The following is a 22,132-nucleotide window of genomic DNA, read 5'->3' on the forward strand; positions in this document are numbered from 1 at the left end:
AGTGCTGCGGGCGTAGGCACATTATTTTGTTCTTTTAAACCCTCGATAACATAGTTCTGTTTCGTTCTGTAATAATTTTTTGATCCCCGTCCCCTTGCTTTCCGAAAAAATTTCTACAACACTTCCAACTTTAATGTTAAAAAATCCAAAAGAAATTAATGTTTTTATTTTATTTTTTGGATACTTTGAGCAAATCTTGCAAAAAAAAAAGCCATTACCAAGAAGTAAGAGCCTGCTGAGCGTATCCGAAACAAAACGACTTTCTCATAATGTCCAAAGTGTCTCGAAATTCACAAATTATCGCAATCATTGTTCCTTTCGATCCCGATCGTTTAAGACGTATAACAACGCAATCAGCTATATATAATGGACGAGACGCTCGCAGCGATCCTGAGTGGCCGCGACTTCACGGCGGACGGCATCGACCTGATGATGGGCGTCAACTACGTGGGCCACTTCTTCCTCACCACCCTGCTGATCGACAAGCTTCGCTCCACGCCGGGCGGCATCGCACGCGTCATCAACGTGGTGTGCGGCGGCTTCCGCAATGGCCACATGGCCGACCTCGAGGACATGGAGGACAAGCACGTGCGCACCCATTACGACTACCGCAGCGTCTACCGGAGCTCCAAGCTGGGCCTCTATCTCTTCAACAAGGAGCTCGCCCGGAGGTATGTTTGCTGCTTCGGCGTTGCATCTCTAGAAATCATTGTCGGTGCGGTGCATGCGCTTATAGATCGAAGCGAAATGCTCCCGCTGCATGTGTTATGTGTCCTGTGACCGCCAGATAGAAGTGCGCGTGCAGACGGTATCCTCAATAAGTTTATAGACGATTATGTATGTTTTCAAGAATACCAGCACGGCTTAGACAAAGACGATATGCATGGACTGGCGTTGCGTCCCTGTGTATCTTCCTTGAGCCCTTGTCAAAGTCGCGCCGTTCTTTAAGATGGTGTACCAATTCAGTCAAGCATCATCAGCAGTTCTAATCCATAGAGTTTATATGCTTCTAGCCTAGCTCCTGTGCGTTTCCGGCGCTCCAAATCCCTAACATGTAAAGGTAATGCTCAGAGGTCTGAAGAGGTCTTTCACTGATAGACCCGAATGGGGTCATGAAATTTCAAGTGACAAGTGAAAAGCAAACGACATAGGCATCTTTTCTTAAAATAACCCATGCTTCGACATTGCTTCATATATTGTATAAGGTTGTCCTAAACGTCCCTGGACATACGTCCACGGAGCACTTATACTCTTGCCCCTGGGAGACCTCATACAACAACATCACGACCGGATGGGACGTCTTTCTAGTACCAAACAAGGACATTTGATAGTTCAGCAAGTTGCACTCAAACCTATCGACCTCCCTATCATTTACTCTCCTTCTCCGCTCCAAGATAACCTCAGAGTAGCCCCCATTCCAAAAACCATTGCACCCGATACTAACCTAGGCAGACGTTCCGCTCGCGTTTCCAATCATGTTCACCCTACTGATTCCACGATCGTCTACACAGATGCACCACGAACTAACGTCGGAGCGGCTGCTTACTCAATTGATAGCTGTAGCGAGGTAGTGACGCATACCCTCGGCCCTTACATAAATCCTCCTCCTACAGCGACTCTCGAGACCCTGCCAATAGTCGCCAGTATTCAAGACCTCGCACAAGCACCCCCTAACCCTTCAGAATATACCATATACACTGATTCAATGCAGGCTATACGCGCCATTCACACTGGTCGCATTCCTGAAGAACTGCAGGATGATCTACACAGAGCTCTCATAAAACTACGTCCCAACACTGTCTACACAGAGGTGCATTCTTGGTCACGCTGCAATCCCAGGCAATGAGGTATAGCGCATCGCCTTGCCCGCCAACTCAGCACCGGGCTCCTGGAATTCCCTGCCCTTATCCACCCACGTGGGACACTACTCTTCACTACAAAAAAGAAATGAATATTCACTATGACAACATTAGAGAAACTCTTCATACACTTCCTCTTCCTGATAAATACATCAGTACCACGCAAATATGCATTCTTAGACGCATACAACTAAATATACAATCCTTACTCCTGCCGATCGTTCTTATACCGAATCAGACATTCCCCCGCATGCCCAAATGGTTCTGAACACTATGCAAACTTAGAACACTACATATTTCCCTGCCCTATTGCAATCCAGTCACCTCACTTTCCACAACCCTCCCCAACGTGGCGGGCTTGGTTATAGCCTCTGACCAGCTGAAAGACCAGTTGGCCTTGGTGACCCTGTCCATGACATTCTAGACGCTTAGTAATGCACAAATAAATTTCAAATAAATTTGTTTCCTCCTCCTTCTCCTTGCTTCGATTAATTTAATATATAAAAGTGTTCTGCGCTGTCCGCGGACGTTAATTTCACAAAAGAAAATCAGTCCTCCGGCACCATGCAGGAAAAGTGACAAGAGTTCCAGGATATGAATATGTACGACATGGAGCGCACAGGACCATATTACACGCTTATGCTTGTTCGCGCTGACTTCTTACCAAAGCAACTAGAAGCGAAACAGTAAAATGCCTTTCGGAGATCCCGAATTGCATTATGGAGACAGCCCCGCCTCCTAGGACCACCACTCACTTCATAAAACGGCGGTACAAAGTAGCTTGACGGCTCGCAGGTACGCTTTTCAACCCGCACCTTCCTGAAACACGCATGTTTTTTGTGCTTAAAAGATGCACTGTGAGAGGTACGAGATCGTGCGAAACAAGTTGGTAACACGTACAGGTAAGCCTAATCAACAACCGCGCCACAAGTGCAGTGGGCAGTGCATTATATAGCATACCATTATGCTCCTTATTACCATACCTTTTTGTTCATTGGAATTGAGTGGTCCATTCTGATCAGAATGTTTTTCCTTTGCTCTGCACGCCATCAGTGTAGACCACGCTGTCTTTTATTTCAATTTCATATCTCCTTTACAACCCGCCGTGGTGGCGCAGCCCAAATAGCATGGTTTTAACCCATGCTGTGTGCTTGTCGCGTAATATTCTGTGTTGGTTTGTTTGTTTGGTTTGTGGGGTTTAACGTCCCAAAGCGACTCAGGCTATGAGAGACGCTGTAGTGGAGGACTCCGGAAATTTCGACCACCTGGGGTTCTTTAACGTGCACTGACATCGCACAGCACACGGGCGCCTTGCTTTTCGCCTCCATCGAAAAGCGGCCACCGAGGCCGGGATTCGATCCCGCGTCGTTGGGAACAGTAGTCGAGCGCCGTAACCACTGCGCCACCCCGGCGGGGTGTGTGTGTGGAGTAATGTTCTTTATGTCTAAAATCTGATAATAAATTTGTCAATGAAAAAAAGTGGTGGCGCAGTGGTTAAGGCACTTCACTACTGTGCCAAGGATGCGGGATCGAATCCTGCCGCGGCGGCTGCTTTTCGATGGAGGTGAAACGCAAGGCGCCCGTGTGCTGTGCGATGTCAGTGCACATTAAAGAACCCCTGGTGGTTGAAATTTCCGGAGCCCTCCACTACAGCGTCTCTCATATAGCCTGAGTCACTTAAGAAACCCTACATAAAACCCTACAAACCAACCCAATCATACCTCCTTTATAGAGCAGATAGACGTTTTTCAGCCTGCTAATTACTATCTGCTATCATCGAGTCAATCTCCATATATTTCAACCAAACAAACAGCGTGCATGAGTTTTTCCTGATCGTTCCTTTTACAAGAGAGCCTGCGTCCTTTCGCGCAGGTACCGTCCCTTCGATGTGGCAGCCTTCTGCGTGGACCCGGGCCTGATAGCCAGCAGTCTGTACAAGAACCTGCCCGGATTCCATGGTCGCTTTATGCATACATTTGCCCGCATCATGTTCCGCACCACCGAGGAGGCCGTCCAGTCAGTCATGTACGCCATCATGGCCCGAAAGATCGAGTCGGATTCAGGAAAGGTATACGCTCGGCGCCGAATCTAGCTGATCTGTGCAACTCCTGCGATACAATAGTGGTGCGGGCGAGGTTCTCTTCTACACCTCGACCTATTACATGTCCGGTACAACCATAGAGTTTCTTACTCTTACCTGGAGGGAAAGCTGTGCTGCCATCTATGGGAGTTTACACGTAGTTTCCTGAAGACCGGTTCAGCCATCATGGACGCTCAAAGCATCATCTCATCGGTAATCATGAGCCGGAGAGCTACCGAGTGCAGAACTACAACTTTTGGCCAAAACTAATGCAAAGATAAATTTGTTCTACCATAAACAATGCTCTAATATTCAACTTGACTATAAATTGCAAAAAAAAAAGAGAGAAACAGCATGTCAGTGTGAAATTTATCCAATATAAGCGATGGCTCTTTCTCCTATTGGCTTAGTTTCGAGCAACACAAATACCAGTATTTCGCACTTAATAGGCACACTTTGAAAGGAAAAAAACGTTTTGGGCATATTTATGGTTGTACAATTACTTAAGTGGCATTTCAGGAAACAGAAACCTTTTATTGGTCGCGTCTGCTTCTGCGCCTTCGCTATTATGGCTTTTGCGGTTTGTGTACGCACGTCGAGATGATGATGATGACGAAAAAGAAACATCACAGTAACGCCACTCCGTGCACCCGAGAAAAACCGACTGTCCCGCATCAAGTAGGGCATGATTCTCCGTGATTCTTAGCGCGCCCATGAGTGCAGCGCCCTTAGCTTTCCCTCTAGTTAGTGTAAGAAACTCTATGGGTACAACCACCTTCACTGCAGTAAAGATGGTTGTACTTTGGGGTCTCTGACTCGGTCAGCCTTATGAGACATGTCTAATACCGGGGCTGACTGAGTCAGATATCCTGCTGAAAAGTGGAAAACGAACAAATCCATGCAGTTCTCAGCAATCAGCGTCTTGTGCAAGGTTACTTGAGGCACCGAAGTCCACGAGTCATCATTTGACTGGTCGTCTAGAAAAGCGATAGTTCAAAACAGTAGATGTGTGAGTCCTAATGTTTATGGAAGTCATGTCGATATAGTAAAATGTGCAACGTCCAAGCTCTGCGATGCTGAAGTATGAAAGAGGTCATCAAGCTCTAAGGCTACCTCAATAATAAAAGCATGCAGAATTCTTGGGGCGAAGAAGTTTAGACCGTAATACTGCGGACGGTGACGGTGCTGGTAAAGTGCAATCTGCACCCGTTCCACGCTCTTCTGGGGGCTCACCGTGGAAGACCTGACGCAGGTGCAGCGACCGTTCGGCACGCATACAGACACGGAATTCACAAGGTGGAAACGCAAACACACTTCAATCGTGCACTGTTTTTCTTCTATTGTATCCTCACCTACTAACTGACGTCTGCGGTGTGCTTCCATGACGGCAGTCGTGGCACTGATGCATGTTTCCGGAGGGCTGCTGGGTCAGCCTCCAAGCATGTCAATGTTAGTTGCCACCCGTCCAACAGTTTAGCACAATGCTCAAGATGAAATGTTTATATAAGTGTCGCGCTTGTGTGTTTAGTAGTGTTATGCTTTAGTTCTCTGGCATGAGTTTCCGACTTGTGTTGTAATAACGAATTGGTGTGTGTCTGACACAGTGTGTACTGTAACAGCGCAAGACAAGACACGCACACAAAACTGACAGCCAGCGTTACGTACGTGCCTTGTCTCACGCTGTCCGAGGCTGCAGCAATAAGACCAAGCCCTAACGCTCGCCTGGTGTGGCACGCTCCTCCGCAGGTGATCAAGGACTTGCACGCCTACGATGCCCGCAGCTCAGAGTGGACCGAGGACGCAACCCGCAGCCTGTGGGAGCGTACCGAGGAGCTGATTCGCTCCAAGGGAATCCCCTTCTCGCTGCAAGAAGAGGCCGAGGAAGAAGATCTGGGCGGAGGCGTCGCAGCCGCCAAGATCAACCTGGAGGCGTTCGCCCAGCGGATGCAGCAGGGCATACAGCAGGTGCGCCCCCAAGAGCAAGAGGAAGAGGAGGAGGAGGAGGAGGAAGAAGAAGAGGAAGAGGCCTAAGGGAAAACCGCGAATGGCTTCCCTTCTGCAGTGGAAGGGCTCGCTACGGCGCTTCCCGGAGCTTACGCTCTGCATTTTACCCCGTAACAGTCTAGAAGGCGAGACGGCCGAAGGTGGCAGTATTGTGATGACACTATAATCGTGCACGTGTACCGTAATCATCTATCGAGGAACGCTATGGCGCATGTCTTACGGCATCGGTTGTGGGAGAAAGTCAGCCGTGGCCCCCGGCTTGCGCAGTTTCATATTCATATTCAGTGGTCATATCGATACGAGGAATATTCGGTATCGGCACAGAGTGGCGAGTGACTAAATTTGAGCATAGACGACCATAAGAGAAAGACCAAAGGCGCTCTGTGATAGTCTCCATGCCTGTAGCTTTCCACGTTTGCGCGCTATGTCCTGCGACACGGTCATACACCATGGACAGCATTTCGCACTTATGACGAAAGAGTGGCGTGAGGACCGCAAAGCACGGAAACTCCATCGTTTAAATGGCGCTGTGGTTCGCTTACATTAACAAGGCGACAAGTAACTTCGTTCGCTTCCACTTCACATTTGGGAAGGTAAAAACGTTTGATGAACCACTGTAGAGGAGATTCATCATCAACACTGCAACCATCAACACGGCTTTCCAGATAAAACTAAGGCGCAGCTTCACATGTCTTCCAGCCTCACATGTCCGTACACTTCGGTGCACGGGTGTACTTGACTGCATAATCGCACACAAAAATAATAAAGGACGTGACTGCTGTTTCCTTGCCACGACAAACGTCCAAATTTAGCGCGTAAGTGAAACTTTACCACATGCTTCTCCACAAACCATTATTTACAAAACGTTCTAGTTCAATTCTAGGAGCCTGCTTTGACAGGAATCAAGGCCTTGGCTATTGTCCATAGCGGTATCTGTGAAACGCCAACGGTAGACCGCGCTGTAGCGAGCCCTTTCCGAGACGGGAAGACCACATAGGCTTTCTAAGTACATGCCAGAAGACCATAACGCATGAATTTACCCTAAAAAACAAATGTGTTTCGAGGTGACCATTTCCAGAGTGTTTGTTTATGATATCGGCCCTGTGACGCCGCAGTCTTTCTCGAAGTTCAACAACAACAAAAAAGATAAGCGAGCAGCGTAGGTCGTGTCTAGCCGTGAAGTCCACAACCAAGACAGGATAGATCACTGCCTGGAAAAAGAGGGACTCGATGACGCAATCTGTAGCGGGCTAGCCTGACAAAGATGTTCGGTTCCTCATGATCGCGGAACCAACAGCATGCGCCACGCTTAACACGAACTTCACACCAAAGACGATCTATCACAGTGCCTGTGGACTACACACACTGTCCGCAACGGTTGTTGCTTGTAAAGCGAAAATCTAAACAAGAGTGTTCGATTTAAGTGTGACGCAAGCGTTCTCGCTAAGCTGTATCTATATCAGCTGCCCGTTTGCAACAGAATACAGGCAAATTATATGAGCGATAGCGCCTCTTTTATTGTGTGCTTCGTAATATTTGGCGCCGCGGCGACTCATAATTGGAAGCAGCAACGACTTCCGTTTTTTCCAGGTCGACGCCTGACCTGGGCGCTGGAGTTCACGATGAAGACGCTGACTCACGCGCACAAGCGTCCTTCGTTGTTATCTCGTTTCTTTTTTTCTTCCTTGCCCTGTAATGTGTACAGAACTCTGTGACTCTTTTGTCTGTGCTGTCCGTATCTTTGTACTTTTCCACCCTTTATCATTTTTGGCAAGTGCCGTCATGCCGATTGCTACGCCCCCTTTCGCTTGCTGCGCAAAACTAAGGGCCCGCGAATTTCACCGGGGTTTGTCGTTGGTCGTAAGGCACATCTGTTCAGGATACAGTTGCCGAAGTAGTACGCGACGTACGGCGCATCGTCTGTTCAAAAAGTAAAAAAAGGCGTGTTTCTGTCGTTGTTAGCGGCGGGTACATTCTGTTCCACAGCTTTTACAGTAGATGACACACTCCCATCCTTACGTAAAACGAGGGCAGAAGCTGCGTTGAGTGTAATGCGTTGCGAGGAACATTAAGGCTACACCCATATAGCTTCACACAGATAACACTAACACGGCGCTGCTGTCTTCCGGCACCGCGAATATGGTACGTCATTCATCACAGGTTTAGTAAGACGTCGATATGTTGAAAGAGTCCGTGCAAACGTTTTTGCTCTATTACAATGACCATTTTAGGCTGTATAGAATGCACATTTACAAATCAATAATTAATTTATTCTTTGCGCTTCATATTTATCTGCTTAAAATTGTGGTAGCAGAGCCTATAAATTTGTCTATAATAACATATTGTATTGATGGCACACATAAAACGTCTTTCCATTTTGACTATAACTGCCAAACAAACAAGACGCCGGAAAAACGTGGCAGGCCGTACCTATTAAGATACACGGACTTTCCGTAATTCCCTTGTATACATACAGCTGAAGGTTTTCAGAGCCAGGATGTTCTTGCTATGAAGTGCTACGACTCTGCCAGTGGTTAGAGGGCTTTGCACGTCACGTCGCGGACGCCATGATGGAGAACCACGCATAACTATTTCATGCTGCATGCCGGAGCAAGTGGCGATAAGGGGACTATGTTCTTGGACAGCTAACGTGGCGGTTGCTGTGACGTCAGAGAAAGCCATCTTTTCGTCACGCAACCTAACACTTATCTCAGCGTGACGCCACAAGGACTTCAGTGATGGCCTGTAAGTACAGTTGACATACTATAAATGTGAGCAGGGAGAAGCAAGCGATCAGCCCGACACGACGTTTGCATGGCGAAGCAGGTCCAGAGACGTTGCATTTGTGCCGGTGAGCCTCGCGCATAGTTCGGCTCCTAGAAGCAGCCTTAATCGCAGCGAAGTGAGGCGTAGCAGTCGTTATGTGTTGAACAGAGCTGCTTCATGAGAGGAGGTGTGCGTGCCCTTTGCAAGGTGTCAGTTCGTCGAGAAACCAAGAAACCACTGCAATACTGTAGTACGATACAGCTTCGTTAAGGAAAGAAACTGCAGTTGATAACTATGGGCCACGGATCGCGGCGTTCGTATTAATCCGCTGAACAGTAAACGAAATTAATTGTTGTAATATGCAGTCATACCAAACGCCCCAGAGGCACATACATTTTTGAGCTTCTATTTTGGTGCGATGCTTACCTTTTTATTTAGATAACCAGAAGGATTAAACAATGGACTACTTTCTTTCGCGGAGAAAGTGCGTAGCACTTACTGCAGACTTTAGTTGTATCCGGCTATAGCCAACGTATTCTACGCTTCTATTTGCTGTTAAAAAAATTCGCCCGCCTTCGTGTTATATTCAGCCGAATGATAGGACAGGAGATGTTATTCCTCGAGCTGATATCTAGTGAAGTGAGAATACTATCTCGTGCTGCGTTGATTCGAGGACTCAATACCGACTACTAAGTCTGCGAAAATCACTCTATAAGGTTAATACTTTCCGAAACCACTGACTGTGACGAAAGTTTGTTATTATTGTGCCTATATAGCTAAGTATATGCCCTTAGGTCTAAAGTAAGCCCACCACGATTCCCAAATGCTGCAATTACACCAGAAGAATGGCCCCTTGATTGTAGATACGTATCCAGGAATAGCGCGTTGTTTAAGTGTGTCCGCGAGAGGAGTGTAACTGTCGACGTATTTTGTTGGTTTGTTTCCACTATTCCACTATATAGCATATTCCTTTGTTTTGTTCTTTGTTTTTATCATCAGTGAGTGATAAGTTCTGTTTGTGCCAACGCAACTCTGTAGATGTATGCTATAAGGCGTTCTTTCAACAAAAATAAAAACGCCCGTGGTGCTAGCTGTATGGGCGCATATGCCCGGAAGAACCAAGGAGAACTACAGTAATTCACTTCAAAAATAGCGTATCGGCATTAATATTATACAGGAGTTGTTCTGATTAGGCTGCAGAAACACAATAAAGATTTGTTAAACGCTTTTTTGTCAAATCAACAATTTCAGCATGACATGGAACGCGTCCCACAAGTCTCAATAAAGCATACCGACTCTCGATGTCTTATTGTGGATATTCTTCGATTGTGAGCACCCGTTTCAGTAACACGGTGACCATACACTTACAGTAAGCACTGGATCAGCTTTTAAACGCCAAGTGAAGCCTCCCAGTCTATACTTCCGAAGATGCTTGCGTCACCAGTGTCTTTTCGACGGGGATTTTAAGCCGCTGTATACTCGGAGACAGCTTTCTGTGTTGCTATGCGGCGAAAGCTATACAGGGTCGAAACGCAGAAGTTCACTACCCCCCATAGTACAGTGTATTCCCTCCAGAAATTTCGTGGCTCTTGTTCTGGAATATTACACCGTAAATGAATAATTGACGTTACAATTACATCAAGCCTATATTACACTACTAGCCAGTACAATACGATGGTTTGGTTAAGTTCATAGGGTTTAACGTCCCAAAGCTATTCCTGCTGTGAGCGATGTCGTATTGGAGGGTTCCGGAAATTTCGATCACGTGGGCTTCTTTAAAGTGCACTGACGTCACATCGCACAGCACAACGACGCCTTGCTTTTTGTGAGCATAACAGGTTGTGCGCATGCTGATGGCTGCGCCGACTGTTGACAATTTCGTGAAGCGTGTGCGGGACGCGTTAGTCGCGTCTCCTCGCCGGATTTTCCGCTTAGTGTGAAAGCACGACTCTATGCGGTGATAAATCTGAACTCGAGTTTGTGTGTATTTCGTCCTTGAAGTGACCTTTCCAATCTAGCGTAGCAGCAGTTAAACGAGAAAAAAAAAACCGTTGCAGTGCATTCGAATCCAGGTATTCCTCGTTTGAAAGTAAGTACGTCGTAGCTATCGCCGCAGCAGATGACATTGACTGTTTTACTGGCATTCGCGTAGCGCATGCGCACTGCATCTATGGTCGTCTTTATCAACTTCCATCCGTGCACAGGGGATCCAAAGACCGCTATCGCTTCATTCTGCGTTAAAGGTGAGAGAGGTACGGCTTGAATAATGGCCTTGGCCACCTTTAAAATTTAGGTGGCCAACCCCCAAATACGACTTTGCTAATTTCGAAAATTGAGTTGACCCACGTTTAAGACCGACTTGGGCCAACAACTAAATTTCGGTGACCCACGCCCCAAATTAGGTCGGGAATCTTTAACTGTGACGGACAGTCGATATATGGGAGCTTGTACTACATTGGTTACCCAAGTCCAACTTCTGTCCTATTTTTTTCTACATATAGTGCGGATTATTTTTAGTCGCGAATTTACGTTTACACACACCTTCAGTGATATAATTAATACATTACTGCATATACAGTTGGCAGCTCTATAATACTGAACTACAAGGCAAGACTGGGACCGAAAGCTCAACTGAGGCCAGATATGTCTGAAATAGTTAGTGTAGTAACCGTAGTAACAGTGCGAGTAAAGCTCTATCTCGTAGTCTTGCCTGCATATAACCACAGAAAGCTGTCCCCGAATGTAGAATACTAATTACGTGTTCAAACTAAGTGCCATTTCCACCTGATATTTCTAGTAGGTACTGTTGGAACTTCTTTCAAGAGTTATCCTGTTTAGGTACTCGAAGGCATGAAGCATTGAAGATTGTAGAAAAAAGTGTGCGAATTATCTAGCTGTGCCGAATAAATCTGGCCGTTTCAAAGGTGGTATACAGAGTACATCTGCAGTGAAGTGCCGCCCACATTTATCACCTGCAATGAAATTCATCCGGAATGAGAAACAGCTCGTTGATGAAGTTTTTCTCATCGCCCGAACAAGGAACAGAGGACGAAGCTATGCGTGCGAGCACTTTCAACCCTTTGCCGGCCATGCTTGAGACAGCCGAACCCTTGATGGTAATTTCGTTTACTCTTGTGATGAGATGTATAGAGCCATGCAGGACGGCAATAGTACCATGGCCAACTGCTGCTGACCCCTAAACTATATATTGCCTTTACCCAACGTTCCTAAGTGGTCGAGGGATAGCGCGCCAGTCAAATGACCCAGGGGCAGCGGTTCGAGGAGTACGCAAATGGACCCGAAACGAAAAGGCGCCTGAGGAAGCGGACACTGGAAAAAAACGCCCCCAAAACAAAACCTGCTCTAAGAATCCTTCTGGAAATGACAAGGCGGAAAATTGCTCCTTTTATTGGATTATTTCTTATGTTTTAAAAGGGGTGTAATGAATATGTTTCTTATCCTATGGGTGCCTGATATGTTTTACAGGCAATGGAGAAAGCATGGTGAAAGAACCTCATAAAACATGTTATATCCGACTAGTTTTGTACAGTGCGTGGCACTCAGCGACCCAGCTGGGGAATATGGCTCATTAAGGCACGTTTAATGGGTTGGGTAATATTATTCATATAATGTGTACCAGGCTTATGTCATAGTGTGGTGATAGTTTACAGATGTCAGTATATTTATGAGATTGCGCAAACGTCGAGAGCCCGGCGCGCTCGCGCCGGAAGACAACGCAGAAGACCATTACTGCCCCTGACGCAGCGTTATCCTCAAGGCTGTTCCGATAATAGGAAGCAACCTCTACTAATCATTAGTTGTAATTCTGCGAAGCCGCTAATAGCTCCAACTAATTGCTTTGTCCATGGCTGTGGGGTGATACCGAAAAGAGTACAGCTGCGATAAAGAGCCTAGTATGCCCATGAAATCGGTTCTGAAATCACTACTTACGACAACCTAACTGTATACCCCCCTCGGTATCAGGTGCAGTTTGAAACCCATGAGGACGACTTGACCTCTTGACACATGTGTGAGCATAATTGCTCCGCGATTTCTTCGGAAAACCTTTATTAGACGCCAACTCGCCGCCATGAAAGACTTCGCCTCTCGCTCCCAAACATGTTCTGAGTCTTACATCGCATACATCCAGGGCACTCTGGCCGTGCGCCGTTGAGTTGACCAGACCATGTCTGAGGCCTTTAAAGCGGGGCGCATACGATGCCTTCAGCTTCTTGTTGTGCAAGGTCTGCTCTACGGTGATGTTTGTCCCTCCGGTGTAGCATCAGAGCTTCGAGCAAGCCAAACAAAGGCGCTTTTCTCACTTTTGAGCGGCTGCCGAACGCGGCTGCTAGCTCGTCGAGTAATGGTCTACCGATTCTCCGACTGTCTTCCAAACACGCTAACTTGCCCGACATCGTACGCAGAGAACTGGAGGTCATGACCTCCGTTGTTTCTACAGCACAATTTCCGAACAGTATCTTGGTCACCATATCTCCCATGAATGTCGTTGTTCGCCGAGAGGTTGAGAACGTGGGGATACCCTATGACAGCTCGCTGACACCGTGGGTTTCAGCTCAGCCCCTCCTGTGAACGTCTCCGCCTTTTCCAAGACCAGATTCTCGCCCCAATATCAGTACAGCAATCCCGCTGAATTGCGCATCCATGATGATCACCTTATCTCCACGTGCTCGTACGTTTGCCATACCTCCCGTCATTGTCGTTGCTATTGGTACTCGCCATCCCTTTAAAATTCTCGCCTTTTGACCTTTGTACTCCAGTAATATGCGTTGTGGGGCTAGTTGGTTCATACTCAGATAGGTTTTATGTGCACAAAAAGACGACACAAAAAGACAAGGGAGACAGGACGGAGCGCAAATAATATGCGTTGTGGGGCTAGTTGGTTCATACTCAGCCCCGTCCTGTCTCCCTTGTCTTTTTGTGCGCATAAAACCTATCTGCCCTTTGTACGCACTTGCAACCTTCTATTATATGGTGGACGCGTTGCGCCGGGACTTCATGGTCGACTAGTTTATGCTATCCAGAAAGAAATCATTGTTCTCTCGTACACTTTTGACCGCCACCTCTTTGACTTTTCTACCATTCTCGCGCTTTTCAGATATAACGAGCATCAGCTCCAAGAAGTGCAGCTTCAAATCAAATTCCTTGGCCACTTTGTTAATACTGCCGACGTCCGACTACTGTGCCGGAGTGCCCGGGTTCGATGACGACCGCCGGCGGCTCAATTTCTGCGGAGGCGAAACGGAGAGGCTTCCGTGTGCTGTGCGATGTGCACGTTAAAGATCCCCAGGTGGTCGAAATTGCTACGTAGCCCTCCATTAAAGCACCTCTTTCTTTCTTTCTTTCTTACCGCTTTCACTCCCACCTTCGTCTCTATATGGCGAGGTTCAGGTGTCCACAGAAGTGTAACAGATATAGCGTCTTTTCCTTTTCTGAACCAATTATTAATGCGTAAGCATTATGTACTACTACTACTAGTAGTAGTAGTAGTAGTAGTAGTAGTAGTAGTAGTAGTAGTAGTAGTAGTAGTAGTAGTAGTAGTAGTAAAAGACTTTATTGAATTGCAACATTTAAGCGCCTAATACATCGATGGCCTGCTGGATGAGCAGGCGTGGTTCTTCCTCACCCTAAACACCAAGCCAGTCCACCCAGGTCCAGATATTATGGGAGGGGGTGGGAAATTTTTCACCCCCTCCATTGCATTGCAAACCCGGTTGCATTGCAATCGGGTTTCTTTAAAGAAACCCGATTGCAATGCAACCGGGCAGGAAAATAGGCAGTGAGAAATGTTGGCATAACAGGAAGGGCAGTTGGGACATGAAGGATCGCGGCAGAATTTGTATAGATATAACCGCGCAGAGGTTATGAGCGTATTCAGCTGTATCTGACGAAGGACGTGAACCTCCCGTACGGAGAGATTATGGTCGGGGTAGAGCTAGCGGTATAAGCGAGCAGCATTGTAATATTCTCTGATGGTGGCACTAAGAGACAGTCTCGACCCGCCCTCCAAGGACCTGGGTCATGAACGGTACGTGCCCGGTTACGAGTTGCGAGCTGGTTCGCCAGCTCATTGCGTCAATCCCCGAGTGTCCAGGGATCCATCGGAGGAAACCGGGGCAGGGCTGCAGCGCAACAAGTGCGGACTCGAGCTCCGTGGAGAGATGAGGTGTGAGCTTTTTGGATTTAATGGAACGGACAGCCGCCTGGGAGAGCCAGTGTAGATAATATACTGAGGCACAGGTGGGAGAAAATCGAAACTGAATGGCATGTATGATGGAGAGGACCTCAAGCGAGATAATATCCGGAGGGTGGAGAAAAGAGCCGCTAGTGTGAGTGACAGCGGTAGATAGACGAGGATGAAAGAAGACCTGCCTTCCGTGCCAGCGAGGAGCCACATAAGAGGCATCCGTGTAGTGACTCCATGGGTATTGAAGGGCGGACTATGATGAGAGGCAGCAGCATGTCGGCGGCCAACATGCAGGATCGGCGACTTATTGGCTGGAAGAGGAAGTATACGGAGGTTAGTAGCCTCAGGCGGGGTAGGGGTTGGCAGAGGGACTGACTGGAAGGGGAAATATTAGCCTGGTTTAGAAGCTAGCGTCCATGAACTGTGCCGGAGAGAGGAACTACCTGTCGGAAGGAGGGAGAGGAGACTGCGAAGAGGATGAAAGAGCCCGGTGGTAGAAAGCTTATCGGTGGAAATGGTTATGGGAAGACGGAGAGAAGCTTTATAAAGGCCGTGAAGAGCTGTTGCAAGTGTGTCTAGCTGGCTTTGGGTGAATGAAAGATATGGGACGAAGTAAAGGAATTTGTTAAGAGCCAGAGTGTGAGCCAGTCGACAGGCGTGAGCTTCTCTCGTGCCAGAGGACCGCCTCACAACTCGGCGAAGTAAATGGGGGGCAGAGTGACAGGTAGAAACAGCCGCATAAAGAGCCCGGGCATTTTGGCGGCATGTAGAGACATGAAACAACGCGACATTGAGACATTGGGGAACCGCCCAAGGTAAGGGAGATCAGTGAGTTGTGAGCTCGATGATAGGCACAGTGAGTCAAAAGTAGGAGTTCTGATTTCGCGGGCGCGGGAGACAGGCCTGCATGGTCAAGAAAGCAAGAAATGATATCCAATTCCTGCTTAATGGTGTCTTAAACATGAACAGGAGATCCACGCGAGCACCACAGTATGTCGTCGGCATAAAAAAAGTGCTCAAGGTCGGAAATAGACGACAATTGAACCGTGAGAGGAGCCTTGCGATAACAAAAAGGGTGGGTGAAAGAACGGCACCCTGCGGGTATACCGCGAGTGACACGGTAGAGAGTAGAAGTACAATGCTCGGAAACGGGCCTCGAGATTAGAAAGAAAAGCTCGAAAGTAGTTATACATGCGGTAGCTGAAGTCGGTGCTGGAAAGGCAGGTAAGACTACGGTCATAGGAGACGCAATCGAATGCCTTGTGGACATCGACTGTGACGAAGGCGTGAAGCTGAGAGCTACCACAGGTGCAAAAAAGTATGTTGAAGTATAAGGAAAAGGTCCTGTGCAGACACGTGGGGAAAAACCAATGAGGGTATGAGGGAGCGAGTTCCAAGCCTCCAAATGCCGACTAAGCCTAGTGAGCGTCATTCTTTCCATGTCAGAGAAATGGGCCGGAGATTGGAAAGGGCTGGAGGCTTACCAGGTTTAGGAATGAGAGAAAAATAAGTGAGGAAGTCCAGGATGATGGCAGAGAGCCTTCTTCCCAGGCGGTGTTATAGAGGTTGAGAAGGTGCTCTATTGCGTTATCGGGAAGATTGCGAAGAGCTGAGTATCTTCCCCGGGAGCCGACCGAGTGGCGTTAGCAAGAAGTGCAGCTTCAAGCTCGCGAAGTGTAAAAGGGGCATCGAGGTCATTGCCTGCACAGCCTGCATATTCAGGGTAAAAGGGGGACAAAGGGGGCGGGAGATAAAGATCCGCAAGTGTTGCGAAAACCTCATCGGGAAACTTCGTGGCTAGGGCTTTAGCGAGAGTCTGGGGAGGGGCTGGGGTGGTGAAGGAGGGATCGAAAAAGGCTCAAGGTTGATTTTTTATGGGGCGCCGTGTCAAGATTGTTGCATAGGGTATTTCATCGAGAATTCTCAAGCATAGCACAATATGCCACGATATCATCTCGCAACTTTGAAAGGGAGGTCTGCAATTGGAGGTTGCGAGTTGCAGTCTGGCTGTTCTTATAAACTTTTGCGACGCTTTCATAGCCTGATGAGATGGGGGTCAGAGTCAGAAGTGGGATATGCAGCGGTCTCCGTGCGAGTAGAGGACGAAGTCGCTTGAAGAAGGGCGTTAGTCTACCCCTCATAAGACGTGAAGGAGGCAGAGGAGAGGATACACCGAAAGGCATATATGTAAGTCGGTATGTCGAATGCGCTGCTTGAGGGTGGGCAACCGAAAAGGGACGGAGATGGAAAAAATGTAGTGGTAACTAAGAAGGGAATCGGCAGCGGCTGACAACTGTGTTATAGGACCAGAGCATTAAGAGAGGTCAGGGGTTGTGTGGCGCTGGGAGTATGTGCCTGCCCTAGTAGGTACTCCGGGGGTGTTGAGGAGATTGAGGTGAGCTTACTGGGCCATGGAGAGGAGTAGGCGGCCGGCACGAAAGGTCTGCGGATAACCCCATGTGTGTGGGGGGCATTAAAGTCTGCACAGAGAAGTACAGCCATATGAGAGGGCAATGTGTCAAGAAATTTAGTGGCAATGTTTGTGCAGTTTGTCATCAGAACTTTGTCGATAGGATTGCGCCTAAGTGAGTGGTGATAGGAAAAAGCGAATGGTTGTAGTCAATAGAGGACGAAAAAATTTCTCCAGGAAAAACATTTGGCGCAGTAGTCATTAATTCGAGCCAAATAAGTCAATCGGACGTCGAAATAGCCAAGTAATGGTGACGTCTAAAGTGATCATGTGATACCTCACCTCCGGTAACGTGGCCTACGAGGATATCGGAATAGTGACGCAGTTATGTCGACGTCGGGATGTGAGGTCAGTGTACGACGTCACAAAACCAGAAGTGGACGTGTTTCGAAATTAAGGAGCCGAAAAAAATCGGAAGTGTACGTGTTCCAGAAAGCCTGCAAAGTGTCGTTCAATCAAAGTGGAAAGACAAAAGTTCCAATTGGACTGGAAAACGTTTATTTCGTCAAAATGCAGATGCAGACAGTCCACTCTAGATGACCTCCAGTCCATGGCTGGCGGCGGCCTTAGCGGCCCACTCAATGGAAGACTTCAATGCTCGGGTCCGAGCTTACTAGAGCGGCCTCCCATCGCTCAAGAGAAGGAATTTGTACTGGATCCTCCGGTGGAGCTTCTTCTTTACATTACTATAGTATGTGATCATACGTGGCTGTTTCGCCACAGAACCTGCACGTGGGGTTAAAGTCATCCGGGTACATTTTTGCTCATAGAAATGGGTTTACAAAGGATCTCGCCTGGAGTCTCCTCCAAGCGGTCTCCCGTGCCTTATCCAAGGTTTTGTCAGGTGGTGGAAATTTGTGCCGTTCCAATGTGTAATGAATTGTGATAGTGTGAAAAGATGCCAGCCCCTCCTTGGAGTAATCCATGAATACGAGCGACCCACCGACTCGGTGGACGAAATCTCAAGCCATATTGTGGGCCGCCTCATTTCTGGACTCCCCGAGTGAGCCGGCACCCATATCACCTCAATTGTTTTGTATGGTTGTCTGGTCAGTTTCAGTATCTGCTGTGCCGCAGTTGAGATTCTGCCCCCCCCCCTCCCGTAAAGCTACGAACCGCAAATTTATAATCAGGGAAGATTGTACCTGCGTCGGGGCTAGCTATAGCTAGTGCCCTAGCTGCCTCTTCCGCTGTTTCCGAGGAGGAGAATAAACATTTATTAATTGAGGAAGTCAGGCAGGCAGGAGCTTCCGCGCTAGATGGCCAAAAGCCCTTGAGCTCTGGCGACCTGGGTTGCACATGGCCTGCAGTTGGATTACCGGGTCCGAGCTGAGCATAGCGGCCTCCCACTGCTCGCAGATGGAGAGCTGGAGATGATGAGAGCTCGTGGGCAAGCCCATAGTATGTGGTGTAAGTTGACCCACTGGTGGCATAAGTTAGAGTAAGGGGTGTATAATGCAGGGTACGCATGGACGTAGGTGACCGGATTTGGAAAGGAATGCGTCTGTAATTTTCGCCAGGTGACCTCCTGTGCCTTTGTAAGAGATTTGTGTCCCGGAGGGTATAGAGGACGTGTTTGACTGAAGTGTAGTGTAATTTCTTGATAGGAAACCATACGGTTCCTCGCCGACCTCATGAGGGGTTGTCCCGTCGCCCGGCTGACAAGTTCTCGGGCGAAATTGTGGGCAGCCTCATTACCAGGAAGGGAGGAATGTGCTGGTGTCCAGATTAGCTGTATTGAACGGTGAAGCGGCAAGCAGCAATTTAGGTGCTATAGGGGATATCCTCCATTTGCTGTAAATTCTTAGTGCGATTTTCGAGTCGCTAAATATATGAAGGGCTGAGGATGAGCTTATCGTGAGGGCGATCGCAGCCTCCTCTGCTTTCTCCGGATTGTTGGTAATGACCGAACCGGCCGTGAGTTGTTGACCCTGATAATTTACAGTCACAATCGTGAATGCATTACGGTCCGCGTGCTCGACAGCATCGACATAGACCACGTCTTTTTTGGACTGGTCTTACTTGTGTAGGGCTTTGGCTCTTTCTACTCGACTGTCTGAATGAAATTAAGGGTGCATATTCTTCGGGAGAGGTAGGATTTTCAAGTGAGTTCGCAGGCTCATTGGAAGTGACACTTTGTCCTGCCTTGTTGCAAGGTAACCGATTGAGAGAGCGTCAAGGATAAAAAGGTACCGCAATTTTGTCCTTCGTTTAGGACGAAAGGCTTTCTATTCTCAACGACACCTCCTATCCCACCCGAATCGGATCTAGCGTTCAGCAAGACACAAGCCCGGACTTGACTCTCTCAAAATGCGTTCGAGAAAGCTGCTGGACTAACACCACTCACTCATTAGGCAGTGATCATTACATTTTATGCACCGAACTCTCCATCTCCTCCCTCACCCAGCCCAAACGCAATCAGGCCTGCGTGGTCCATTGGGATCGATTTCGCCGCATCCGGCAAAACGCCCTGGACGCCATTATGGACCTGGAGGCCTGGGTGGTTTCTCTCACACAGGATGTGGAGTCGGCGACAACCACTATCCCGGAACCAGAGGACATTTCGGCTGTGGATAGTCGCCTTCTCCACATATGGGAAGCACATGCGAGCCTTCAGAAACGCTGGCTGTCCCAAAAGCATAATCGCACCCTCAAACAGCGAATTTCCTGCCTCGGGAAAGAAATTGAAGATCACACAAGAGACCTCGCTCACCAGCAGTGGGGGCAAGTCTGTGACCACATGAGCGGTAATCTAGGCCTTAAAGACTCCTGGTCGCTTTTATACTACCTTCTTGATCCTGGGCACACCAAGGCCACGCAGCGTAAGAATATTGCCCCTTCTACCCCCATCCCTTCCTACACCGGTTCTCCCAACCCTGCCCTTGATAAGGAAATCTTAGCTGAAGTCAGGGCGGCAATGCACCGCCTCAGGACATCAGCTCCGGGGACGGACCGAGTCACAAATAAGATGTTTCGTAACTTGGATGACCCGTCTGTCGATGAGGTCACGGACTTCTTCAACCAATGCTGGCGCACGGGAACCCTTCCGGCCCAGTGGACACAGGCCCGTATCACATTTATCCTTAAACCCGGCAAACAACTCGGCATAAAGAATCTCCCACCCATATCTCTCACTTCTTGTCTTGGCAAACTCTTTGAACATGTTGTGCTCGTACGCCTCCAAAACCACATAGACGACCACAACCTCTTCCTTGACACAATGGTCGGCTTCCGGCCACATCTTTCCACACAGGATGTTATGCTGCAGCTGTCAGAAGTCCTTCACCCCCGCCACGCAAAGCACACCCGAGCAATTCTTGCCCTAGATATTACAAAGGCCTTTGATGATGTCCGTCACGCAGCCAATTTAGATGCTCTTTCATCGCTTCAAGTCGGCTCGCGTGACCACCAGTACATATCAACCTTTCTTTGTCATCGCCATCGGCTCACTCTCATCTCCATCTTTCAAGCTCGGTCGCATTGGCACCCCACAGGGTTCGGTCCTCTCTCCCCTGCTTTTTAATATTACCCTTATCCTTATGGCACACGCCCTCAACCAAAACCCTGCCCTGTCCCACTCCTTATACACCGATGATATTACACTGCGGACCACCACAGGTAACATTGGCGCCATCGAAGATACATTACAGACCGGAGCAGACATTGTAGTATCTTTGGCCGCAAATGTCGGCTTGGCTTGTTCCCCTACCAAATCGGAGCTTCTCATACTCCGACCACATAAATGTTGTGAAAACAAAGGCCCTCCTCCCCGCATATTTTTGACAGTTGACAACACCCGGATACCAGAAGTGGACAAAATCTGGATTCTTGGTATCCTGATACAAAACAATGGCAAGAATACAGCAACCACCACTAAGCTGACGGTGATGGTTCATCACACAATCCGCCTCATTCGCCGCATAGCCAAACGCCATCGTGGCATACGCGAGCATGACTCAGACGCCTGGTACAGGCATTTGTCCTGAGCCGTGTTGTGTACTCGCTCCCCAACCTCTTCCTCACGCGGGCGGAGGAAGACAATGTTAACGCCCTTATCCGACCGGCGTACAAGGCCGCCCTCAACTTACCCCGCTACACTTCCAATGAACGCCTTCTTCACATGGGCATCCATAACTCTGGCTGAGCTCACGGAAGCCCACCGCTCAGCCCAGTTGGAACGACTATCATCTACCCTCACCGGCCGGAACATCCTTGCTAGCCTCCATCTCTCACCTCCTGGTCACTGCTCTACACAACATACACTTCCCCCTGGCGTTACACCGCGTTATTAAGGCACGCGCAGAAGCTCTTCACGAACACTATGGCTTCCAGCCAGACTGTTTACGTAGACGCTGCCTCATACCCCTCCCGCCCTGCGTTCGCCCTCAGCGCTGTCTCCCGGATACCCGGATTCAGGTGGATGCCCCACCTGAACACTCTAATATGGGTGCCCGCTCATACGGGTCACCCAGGCAACGAAACAGCTCACTCTTTTGTTTTGCTCGAGGATATGTCAGCCGAGCAGGGACTGCCACCGCCTGGGGAGATGCTCGCGAGCGCATGGTATCCTATCACGAAATCTCTCTCCATTACCGTGATCAACGAACCATCTACCCTCCTCCTCATAAATCTCTGACTAAGCTACAACAGGTAAGTAGCGCCAGCTTCATTCCCGTACATTCCCATCCCCTGCTTTCTTAGCTTTGATCCATCCAGGACTGCTCTCGCCGCAGTGCACCCTGTGTGGG

General features: G+C 48.5%; 1 protein-coding gene across 2 annotated transcripts in view; it reads left to right on the top strand.

Annotated features, from left to right (window-relative positions):
- Window positions 1–10,011, top strand: part of LOC146196665 (retinol dehydrogenase 13-like) — a 36,837-nt gene extending 26,826 nt beyond the window's left edge. Inside the window, exons 3-6 of one of the 2 annotated variants that reach the window (XM_084598437.1) lie at window positions 386–671; window positions 3,732–3,927; window positions 5,686–5,904; window positions 7,534–10,011. In XM_084598437.1, coding sequence (XP_084454563.1) covers window positions 386–671; window positions 3,732–3,927; window positions 5,686–5,904; window positions 7,534–7,545 — 713 coding nt within the window. In that variant the 3' untranslated portion in view covers window positions 7,546–10,011. Of the gene's footprint in view, window positions 1–385; window positions 672–3,731; window positions 3,928–5,685 lie in introns of both variants that reach the window. The other variant, XM_084598436.1, reaches the window with a different exon arrangement.
- Window positions 10,012–22,132: the final 12,121 nt, after the last annotated feature.

Source organism: Amblyomma maculatum, chromosome 3 (genome assembly GCF_055883805.1).
Source record: "Amblyomma maculatum isolate TAMU_Amacu chromosome 3, ASM5588380v1, whole genome shotgun sequence".
Taxonomy (NCBI): Eukaryota; Metazoa; Arthropoda; class Arachnida; order Ixodida; family Ixodidae; genus Amblyomma; species Amblyomma maculatum.